The sequence below is a fragment of the Anopheles marshallii genome, chromosome 2, assembly GCF_943734725.1.
Source record: "Anopheles marshallii chromosome 2, idAnoMarsDA_429_01, whole genome shotgun sequence".
Taxonomy (NCBI): domain Eukaryota; kingdom Metazoa; phylum Arthropoda; class Insecta; order Diptera; family Culicidae; genus Anopheles; species Anopheles marshallii.
The window spans coordinates 46136726-46148691 of NC_071326.1; the positions used below are offsets into that span (position 1 = coordinate 46136726).

Below are 11966 nucleotides of genomic sequence, written 5' to 3' on the forward strand. Positions count from 1 at the left end.
AACAATACGAAAGCCTCATCGGACCCTACCCTTCCACGATGGTCGGAGTGCTGTTCACACTTGCGGGACAAGCGAAGTGTGGTATGATTATTTTGATTCGATTGCATGGTTTAATTTATTTCTTGTGTCCAAAGTAGCAACAAACTCACAGCTGAAAGCTTACAAGTGCGGCCTCTTTTGCCAGCAACGGTTTAAAACAAAAACAGAAAGGAGAAGTTAAAATGCAGCAGAATCAACCACAAAACGGGAATGGAATACAATAAATAAAAGTTAATCAAGATTGATTGTACAGAACTGCTAGAAAATGTGAACATTGCGTTTTTGTAACGGACGATAACGGAATTTGGAAGCGTTGAAACGTTTCCTGTCAGCTACAATGTATCCGAACAAGCTTAAGTTTCAATGCTAAGGCTATGATTATTTTATGTTCTTGATTCGTCATTACGATAATGAAGCGACAAATACGAAAGAATCTCTCTCTCTCGCTCTTCTGGCGTAACGACCCGTCATTGCCTGCCATTTCTGGCTTGCTAGAGACTTATTTTACCACGTAGCCGGATATAGTCAAGTCCGTGCTACGGGAGATTGGTTCGGATGGGATTTTCGTCCGGTCCGTTCGTGTGAAGATCGGCACTGCTACCATCATGCCACCAGATCGCCCGTAGGAAAGAATGTTAATCGTATATTAATTCCCATACAATCGTTTAAATTCTTGAAAGGTGAAAGTTTGTGCGTAAGGAAACACGGGAGATGTTTATGACCTTTTTCATTTAATTTAATTTTGTTATTAAGTGGTTTGCCTTTAGGCTTAACTCACTATTATATCTTAAAAACCATGTATTAAAAGCTAAATTAAATTAAAAAACTTGTTAATATTAAGCTTAGGATACACCTAAACATAGAATCTATCAATACATACATACAGTAGGCTTAGAGGATTAGAAGAGAGAAAATTGGTAGGGGAAATTTAAAATTAAAGATTGAAGTTGGAAGAGAGTCGAAGTCGGAAAGCAGTTAGGGACAAATTAAAATCGAAGCAAGTAAAGAAGAAATAGAAATTGCGAATACAAACCAATTACGGTTCGTTGTGCCTGTATTGGGTATGACAACATGGTAAGTACAGGGGATCACGAGTTCTAAGTTTGCGAGAGGGGGCACAAAAAGGGATTAAATATAGGAGGTCCTTAGCGGTCCTTAGAGGCATCAATATAAACATTAAAGGACAAATTACAATCCATCCTCACTCCAGGGTACTTTCCACGACCTTGGGACACCATGACCATAAGAGCGTTACGTTTTTTTTAACAGATGGGTGTTTAGGAGCGAGCAATATACGTACTAGAAAATTTATCGGGACACAGGAATAGGAAATTATTAGAGCACCAAGAAGAGAAAGTCTTAAAGTTTTTTCAGCACCATACCATACATATCGGAAGCGGAAGTGGAGGAGATACGAGATTATGAGGTCATCAGCGTATAAGAGGTGACAGGTCGAAGGAAGGGATAAACTAACATCATTAATAAAAAGGATGAAGAGAAGAGGACTAAGCACCCTACCTGAGGGGGCTCCGGATTTGCTGACGAATTGCGAAGAAAGACAAATTCCAATAACGAAAAACGATGAACTATAAAAGATAAACGCGATCGAAAGACCCAACTGGAGAAGCCAGTGGTACAAGAAGGCTGAATTGGGTGACGATCTTTTCTTTAACGTAGAATTATTACTCTCACAATCTTCTAACCCATGTCTTAGCTAACAATATTTACAACAATTAAACACTCACTTCTCCTAGATATTAGTGATTTATTTTCACCAGCAAACATGCACGACACGGTATCAATTTTCTACGCCAACCGATATCACGAATCACAAGGAAAGGGAAATAGTCACACATAATCCACTATCCGATTCATTTCTTCTCGGGAAATACTGCCTCGTAAGCGGATTTTGCCAACCCCGATACGCTGTCTTTAAGTTCGCCCAAATTGGACGGGATGGTTGGCAATTCCAGTTGCTTATCACCTGGCTTTACGCCATACACGAAGTTGTACCCTATCGTGGCATACTTTTTCGCCTCAACCAGTCCATGCTGTGCGTACATGTCCGCTTCCTGTGGGTAACAGATGGACGCTACACCACCAGCACCGATCGAAGTATAGATGACACGCTTGAAGAAGCCTCCACGCAGACCAAAGATTAGACCAGCCAAACCTCCGATCGCGATCGCTCCTACACGTGGCATGGTGTTGTCTTCCTGATGGAGATAATCGTGAACAACTGCAGCGCACAAATGTATAAACAGTTATATTACTAAACATTTCAATTAAGCAAAATTATTTCGGTGTACTTACACTTTGTTTGCTTCTTGCCTTCTTCGTACAGATCGACGATTTGTTTCTTTTGATCATCCACCAGCTTGGAAGCTTCCTGCACCTGTATACGGATGGTTCGGAATCCTTCTTCGAGCATGGACGCTGGTCCGGTAGATTCGATTTTACGATGTTGACATTCACAGTCAATTTTCTGATTTAGCGATCGATAAAGTGGTAGTTCAGAAGGTTTGCAAACCATTTTGCTTGGTTCTTCCTTGGATTTCGGTTTGTCTGCACCGGTGCTGACGTTCACGGCCACCGCGCCAAGCAGCACGGGCGTTACCTTTGTGCTGGCCGAACGTAACATCTTCAACAGTGCTACTAAAAGCAATAATTTAGTTAATAATACAACAAATATCAATAGAATACATTGCTTACCTTAAAAACTTATGTAATTTTTCGTTGTTTTTCGTTTTTGTCAATCCGGAGTGTTGATGCAAAGCATATGACAGTTTGACAGATCGGAAAGCAACAACAACAACAACAACAACAACAACAAAAAGCATTCCATTCCCAAATAACAATGTCAATTACATTCGCACTAGCACCATCTATTGTTCGGCGTCGGTACTAAACGAATGGCAAAAATGTGCGAATCAAGATACATTTTTATTTTTAAAACTTGTATTTCAGAAATGCAGCCTTCATAGCTTCCGAACATAGAAAAAAGTAAATCAAACAAACTATACAGACTGATATGCAATCTATCGATGTAATTTATGTGATGCAAGGATTGTAGTCCAACATGGATGTTGAAAATAATCAGCTATCATCACTGCAATTGTGATTCACGATTTCAATTTCTTTTTTTCGTTTTAAGAAAATGTTATTCGTTCCAATCTATTAATTTATACCAAAAATTTCTATGCAAGCGAAACGACCACTGTGAAAATTTATAGTGAGAATTGTAATAAATTTCACACTTTGTTATACACATGTTAGGAGTGATGATACATAATATCTCCAAAACTCTGCGTGTAGCGTATCATTGAGGGAAAAAGGATAATATTTATTCAATTTCTTTTTGTGTTTAAATTGTTATATTTATTTGTTTCGGACTTGTATATTATGTATGATACAAACACGCACATTTTCAAGGATTTAATTTAATTAATTTATTTATTTACTGTTTACTTTATTTTTTTAATACACGCATTGATTACTGTTAACAAATTACTACAAATTTCCTTCAAAAGTAACGTATTTTTCGAGCGTTTGTATAACTTTTATCTTATCTTCCACGCTGATTTCAACTGCGCATGAATATGGAGCAAACACAATCGATTTTCTCGGCGGCTCCACCGTGCTCCCCATTGCAAAACGTTCGCATTAATAGTGTAGGCAGTCTGCCGATGGCACATTGTTAAACTCTTGCAAATGGTGAGATTTTGCACAAGGAAAAGTTCAGTTCGTATGGAAAAAGTGCAGGAAAGTGCATCTGCTGAAAAAGTAATACCCTTAAATTACCACCATAAATCAGTGGAACCAGTAGAACTGATTGGTTTTCTGTTACAGAACTCGTGTAAAACAACCCCATTTGCATGTCGACCAGGGACAATTGTTTGACGCCACGGATATGAAGGTCATCCGCGGACGCTTTATTCCAGGGAAGTAGTTTAGCTGTTGAACATCCGTTCAGGATACTCCGAGACCGCATTCTTGCGTTTGTGTGCCATTTTTGTCCAATCTAACAAATTAATTTTATTTCAGCAACCGAATAGTTCTTCTTGCGCCAGAGTATGTGTATGTGTGTATGTGTACGTGTGAATGAGATTGTGTGCTTTAACATGAATACATCTATGCGGGACGGGACTGAAAAGCATTTCTGCGAATGTAAAGGGGAAAACACTAACATTCTTGTTCTACTGTACTTAATCCTTCCACAAAACCACCTTATAGCAAAGTTCCTTCGCTTGTTGGCTACCGCTCCAGAAGCGCATCCATATGGACGAGACTGGCTGGACCATCCTGCGTATTCTGTCGCAGCGCAATAACGACGAAATAGCGAAAGAATTCGTCAAGCTAAAGTCGGAAGCACGGCAGGAGATTGCGGCTCAGGGGTAAAAAAGGCAAAAGTTAAACAAATATGTCAGTGTTGCGTGGACCGAAAACATAATAATTCGTTATTTACTATTCGTGAATATAAGACAAAAGGAAAAAGAAAAACAAAACCAAAAATTACCAAAAAAAAAACAGAACACACACACACAAACTATTCAACTTACATCAACCTAGAACCTATCAAAGCAAAATACTAAAAGAGTAAGAAGTATGGCGTAAGTAGCTATGGAAGAAGTGAGACAAACAAACAATAGATGGATTACCGAATGCAATTCTTACGGAATGTATCGATCAGGTGACGTGAAGAGGGTTAGGAGACATTGAGAGAACGCTAAGCGAAAGATGTTAAGTCAGCAGTAAAACTATACACGTAACTAATCTTTATCTCTCGACTATACTTCTATTCCTACGATCGTACCATCACTGTGTGTGTATGTGTGTGTATATCCCAACCGCAAATTGTATTGTCGTCATAGTTATACAAAGAAACCAAAAAAAAACAAGTAACTCGTCGTCTATAGGAGTGTCTCTTGGTGGCAGGACGTTGGCATCCGGACCGACGGAGGTTCCGTCCGTTCCGTTTTGGTTGGTAAATCCTGCCCAGTTTGGCCCAACTTCCCGTCTACTACTACTATCAAACACGTGCAACCATGAAACAATCGATGTTCGGGAGCTGCTCAATACGCTCCACCATATCCACTTCCTTACTCTGAATATATCTGATGTTATTCCTCTTCTACGTTCCGATGTTATCAGTTCCTTTTTGAAAATAGGGAATATCTCGCGTTCCGTTCGGTAATCGACGTAGAGCTCATAGATCAGATCGGTAGTGTTGTAAGCGAAAAGCCAAATAACAAAATCGAAAGACGAAAAAAAAAACAATCAAAAACTGTTTAAGCAAATCACCCGTAAAGTATTATGTTTTTTTCCATTTGATGTTAACGAAGAACCAAAAACAAAAAACAAAAGAAACAAATCATCGATGTTGAAAAGAATTTAAATTCGCTAAACTTAAACGAAAAGAGCGAGCGAAAGAGAAGGAGACGAAGGAAGAAAAGCAACTAAATCATTGGAATAGACTTGTTGTTTTCGATTCATGCGCACAGAAATAAAACCAATAGGAACAACAGCGAACCGATCGAAACGGCTGGCAAGTTTGTATAGTCAAACAAGCAGTGCGAACTATCCAGCCGGTACAGTGCACAGGTAGTAAGCGGCTCACAAGGTATCGAAACAATATATAGTACATACATACACTCGTACACCGTTATCATAATCGGCAGTAGCATCCATGTACACGTATATAAATATCATACAAATATCATACATACGCATACCAGACCTACCTACCTATTCCTGCCTACCTGCGTACCCTATCTACCTTCCAGCAACACACCCGACCTACCTACCTACCTACAGAGCACATACAACATATTGCATATAGGACAAAACCAAAACAAAAACCCAACATACCAGACACAGATTGTGTCCGAATGCAAACAAAAAAGTATAAGAAGTAATCATAGCTGTATCAGAGGACAAGTAGTATATCACATTAGCATACACAAACACCCGTCGTTAGCCATGCGAGATGAAGTCGCGATCATGATCATGGAAGTAGTAGTGGTGTTGGTGGAGGAGACGCATTGCATCATTATAAGCTAGGATATGTAAAAATGTTATGCACTTAGCAGAGAAAAAAAAACAAACAAACAAAAAACAAAACCAACAGTTGATAGAAGCTAATACAATTTGATTGTTTAAACATATTTTCTAACAATTCCTTGCTTATAGTAAGATACCAATTCCAAATAAAAACTTTTGCAAAAACAATGCACCATGAAGGTTCTTCTTGTAACTATTTTTTGTTTTGTAACTAGTGTTTATCTAGTTTATATCACCGCTTGGAGAATTTGATGGTGTCGCTTGGACGGCAATTGATGGGAATATTGACCGGCAATTGGTTGTAGGTGAATGAGGTTGAAATTAAACAACAAAAATGTGAAAGTATATCGTAGAACCCGGGGCGGTCCGGTAGTATATTTGTTGGCAGTGCCGTTCCCACACGATAGAACCGAGACAAAATCCCATCCGGACCGTACCCCCGTAGCAAGGTCTGACTAAGTAAGCCAGAAATGACAAGTATAACCTAGTAGGTCGTTGTTACCACAAGAAGATGTCGTAGAATATGAGTGTCTGCGAATCCCCCCGAACATTACCTCTGTACCATCGTCTCTTAAAGGTTGTACTGGATCATGCATATATCCTGCTCGCAAAGATCATCATCTATACATATTCGTGGGATGCAAGATGAGAGAAGTCCTGGAACAAATGTGAAGCAGGAATCCCCAACTGTAGGCTGATAACTAGTTTGGGCCAACTTTGCCACTCGCCAGCTGTCACCAAAGCAGAGATCTGGCTTGCTTTTATCAGTTCACAATAAAATGGCACTCTCAAAATAAATCGAAGATCCTCCGTTTGCACAGCACACTCCTGGGCGGATAAACTTGATCCCAGAGTCCGTAGTGTTCCCGAGTTTGATCGGCGTGGAGTATACTGCTGCCTTTTTCTCTACGCTTGTCTATGCTAAAGAATCAACTAGTATACTTAAGCAACTCTTACGACGACGTTTGTTTGTAACCGACAACATCCTCACTCTTGCAAACAACGATGCTTTGAATAATTTAAAAGTCCTTAAATTTGCCGTATGTCTGGTGGACGTTCTCCAATTTTTGTTCCCGTGTAGTTTGCAAGCCAGAGTTCCAGTTTTTTATCATTAAATACACAAAGCGATATTGTTTGCTCAATTCCGTTTAAAACCAAGTGGCAGATGCTCCCTCTATCACTATCAATTCCTCCGAAGATTGTGGATCGCTTAATCTCCGATCTGTATCTACTCTCCACAGCAAAAACTAGATGCCCAATGGTGGTGGCACCAGTTCCACGTGATAGAACCGGTGCCAAACAGACCAATTCGCCGTACACAGGCTACCAGCTATCCAGCTACGGGTAAACAAAGTCAAAGAAAGCCATTCATAGCAGACCTCTTGAAGTAGTTGAACCGTCAATCAAAAAGAAGAAGAACTCTACAAGTTGTTTTCAAAATATGGACAAATTAATGTAAAAAATTCTAGCATTTACCATTTATTAGGATTAATATTATTTATCAAACGATTTATACATTAAACTACATTTATACTAAAGCAATATAAAACGCAGAATTGCTTTCCACATCATAGCTGTAAACATTTTATTACTTCCAATCTACTTGAAACTTGTTTGAGTATTTTCCAAATCCTGAAATTACCAGCGGTGTGGTGAAAGCGAAATACAATAAACGCAATTCACGTACAAAAAATGTCCGACAACAATTTATGACAGTTCGGCAGTACTGCTGGAATGTTTTCTTATGGCTCAACGCAATGATTAATTTCCTGCACATGCCATCATGGAATTAATAAACAAACAAAAAAACACGAGGAAAAAAACCGGCAGTAAACCATCCCTTGTGCATGACGAGATAAAAAATTCCAATCACCTATATCAAAGCCATTCCGGTTGCGGGCGTAGCCATTGCGCCTGGTGGTCGCATTTGCTTCCCAACAGCATCCTGCAACATTCATCCGGATGGTTTCGTGCCTACACACACACATGCATGTACCGGCAACCAGGTCACACACAAAGAACCAGCTCCCATGCCCGCTGGAGGTTGGATTTCCATTAGAAAATTGAATTAAAAATCTGAAGCACAAAATGGATCAGTTCACTCGTCCGCCCCTGTGTCCTTCCTTCCGATGATACTGTTTATACCATAAACTTGAAGGCAGTGTCGGGCGATCGGTATTCCTAATCATGATTTTTATTCCAGCGGGGTACGGTCAACACGTGGGAAGCGTGGAACTCGCCAGCAGCGATGGCAGCAAACAAAACCAGACACTCACCAAATGGACGCGCAAATCGAATCGACCCAATAACCGAACGTCTCTCCGTTCCGTTCGGCATCTTTCCGGAAGTGGTAGCTCCGTATGAGCTACATGCGAACCAGAGGCGTCTGGAAATGAAATAAAGCCGAAATGCCAGCACGTATCACAGCAGCAATTAGGATGTGACGCGAGTGTTCTCCTACTTGTGTCCATTATTGCGCGCATCTATCTACTATGGTCGGTTTTTGCTTTCTTCCCAGCACTTGGACAGAACTGTTTCGCCTTTCTTGTTCTTCTGCATCCGGTCAACGTCCCGTCCAGAACCGGAACGCATCCTGGGTGCTTTCTTGCTCGAGGTGCCTATCGCTGCGTTAAAACCAGGACAGACGGAACATTGCAGTGTGGACGAGGAGAGGTGCGTGTGTGGTCGTTTTACGTCCACTCGATCGAGAGGAAAATGCAGTGGGAAAACTGTCGCTCGCTCTTTAGGTCAGCTATCATCGTGCGGTTGTGTAAAGCATGGGTTTGTTTTATTCTACTACCGCTACCATTTCGATCTGCTCGGCTCGTTATTTGGCGTTCAGCTGAAAGAAATGACATCACTTGTGATGTGCGACAGGGGGGGAAAAAAAGCACGTGACAGCCAGCAAACAGACATTGCAATGGAGAATTTTACTTCCAGCAATGGCGTTTGCGTTTTGTTGGCAATGAGAAGGACGTACACGCTTGAAGACATTTTCCTTGTGCTTGGGATGAAATATGGCCGTACCATGATGGTGAAGATAGCTATCTGTTCACGTTTGTCACAAGTGTGGCAACCGGCAGCAAAACGTTAGATGGGTTGTGCCGGGTATGTGTGCGTTTTCGATGCGAACGGGTCAGGCCAATGACTCATATGTTCGAAGGCAAGCATTATGAGTAGCTGAAGGCGATGGAATGCTCCGGGACCCGGATGTTACTGACCTCTGAGGATCTCATGAGAATAGTTCATCACTGCATATATGATGATCCCCAAGGACTAACTAAACGTATAATTCTAGTTTTTTTTTTATTTTAAATTAAAATAATTTTGAACCAATCAATTCAATAAAGCACACCGTCAGATGCAAATATTTGCTAAATGGATTCGCACCGTGCAGCACTGGAAAGTAAGTTCCTGGCCAGGCCACAACTACCGAAACAACAAAATCGCCCAAACTGCTAAGGCTTTTAGTACAGTGCAAACTACATTTGCCGTCTCGTGAAAGGCCTTTCGCACACTGCAACAGCCTGTCCCATACTGTGACAAACGAAATGTCGACGGTGTAATAAATTATGCACCACATTCCACAAACCGTCGTCCAGCGTCTTGTTGTTTTCCATTCCCATCGGATTTCCTGTTTAACTTTGCGATGGTAAACAGTGCATTTCATGATTTGTTGTAAAAAATAAGAGAGCAACACATACAGCAGCTACTGTGGCTGTGGTCGTTGCATGGGAGAAGAAAGGGGGCCGCCTTCTGGTTTTAGTTGATTAGAGTCCGTTCCTATGCTGGCCTCGGTAAAACGGTACCGATTCGTTTCGTACACGTTTCGTTGGCACAAAGTTTAGTGGCCATACCGGGGCTAAAATGCAAAGTAGGTCAATAAACATAATTAAAACTTTTTTTTCTAATTGAGATGCTGCACTCAGTGAAAATGATTCAGGATAAATAAAAAACATACACGAATTCTGTACACATATTCATGAAACATTTGCGATTATTTTCCGAATCAAAATTAATCGCAGAAAGCCAAGAAGTATTTGATACATTAAAATGTGTATCATTTATGTGAAATTGTGTTGTTCTATAAAAACTATGCGCTCCAGTCACGATCGATGTACTGTAGAGTTAAATGTAAAAGATGAAAGGTTTAGTAACGAGGAGACAGGGATGTCTAGCAACTGCCAAACGGTTATTGTGAAAGTTTTCCATGTATAAGGTGACTTTGCAAACCATGACAATGCTGCCAAAAGACGTCATATGATTTCGTGATACCAAGAATTGGTAATAGCATCAGACTTTCAGGAAAATTAGTGCTACAGAAACGAAGCAGTTATTGCGTTCCGTACCATGTCACCCAAATGTGTCACTCCCGCGTGACGCGAAGTCTTTCTAGGAGGCTGCGTCACCCAAAAGTGGATGACACCCTTGTACACTTAGAATAAAGTATTCGTTTGTACTTTAAATGCGGAATGAATACAACAAGCTTATATACTTATTGTAAATAAGGCATGCACAACAAAACAACAATTTTAATCTTCTTTTTATCAGTACCACATTTCGTAACATATAAAAAATAAGTTTTTGTTTTTCCATAAAAAATAAAGCCCGTCGATGTCAGAATACTCTCTTAGATTTGGTGGTTTTGGGTAACCGTTTATTAAAGATTGTAAAAAATACAGTTTCGTCAATACAACAATTTTCTTTCTTATTTATGATGAACTTTTCGCTATTTTTGCGATTCCCGTATGTGAGAAATGGTGCTTCTCTTTGACATCTGGGGCGGTTGTTAGTGATGAAGTCTTGTTTTTGCGATAACCAGTCCCCTTCATAATCATTATATGGTAGTATTCTATTACAATGCTTTAGACCACTGCAAGCCCATTTACCATCTTTATCCCAAATTATAAGTTATATCTATTCGCTTCTTTGTAATAGCCATACAATAAAACTCTTGAACATGAAACTCAGACCACACTATAGAAAAGATATTTATAATAATATAATGAAGCTGAATGAAGTTAAATTAAGCTTTTGATAATAGGTAGTTTGTAATATTTATCATTCTATTTAAATATAGACACACATGACGTAAGATAGCCATGTGCGTAAGAACCCTACTAAACGCCAGCTAGGTTTCATCTGTATTGTTGCTTCGCCTATTGTATAGTTCAACTGCAATTAAATGTTATGTTTTGCGAGTTGGGAACGAAAAATTTCATCGATACTGTTAGTACTACTGTTCTACAGTAATAATATGCTTGTTGAATATTTTAAGCATTCAGGTCGTGTTCGCTCACTCACAGTGCGTGATGCATTTACAGATGTAAATGCTGTTTAACGTTTCACCTTTTGCTTATATCGTCGCGGAAGTAATCGACAGAGACGTTAAACAACCGCTCACCTTGTCAATATTGCTTTTTCTTAAGATTAAAAGGAAGAGTTAGTATACTTGTACGAAGAACTGAACTGTTCTGACGGCATACGCTTGCACAATAATCCTGTAAACTCCTTGTTTCGTAGCTTTAATTTATCCGCGGAAGATTTTAACGAGCACATTCAAGGAACGTCTTCGTAGCAATTTGCGTAGTTGTGTGGTTCAATTATGTATTATCTGATCTATTTTTTTGTGAGCCGGTTCCGTATCGTAACCCATGTCAACCATAAGTGTCCGATGGGATTAATTAAGAAATAAGTAAGGGAATAAATGCCTCCATCGTTTAATCTTGAACCAATGCAAGATTTTGTGTCACAAATTTAAGATTAAACGACCGTACCGCGAGCATTGCATTTTGCGAAGAGTGCTACATTAAACATGGTACAAAGTCGTTCACTTGCGTGAATAGAAAAAAAGAGAAACAATTGGT

General features: G+C 39.8%; 1 protein-coding gene across 1 annotated transcript; it reads right to left on the reverse strand.

The window, feature by feature from the left end:
- Positions 1-1910: 1910 nt before the first annotated feature.
- On the reverse strand, positions 1911-2680 carry LOC128707572 (MICOS complex subunit MIC27). Its single transcript, XM_053802529.1, has 2 exons — positions 2353-2680; positions 1911-2278 (listed from the first exon to the last, which is right to left on the reverse strand). The coding sequence occupies exons 1-2, from the start codon at positions 2678-2680 to the stop codon at positions 1911-1913; spliced, it is 696 nt and encodes a 231-aa protein (XP_053658504.1).
- Between the last annotated feature and the right edge of the window lie 9286 nt (positions 2681-11966).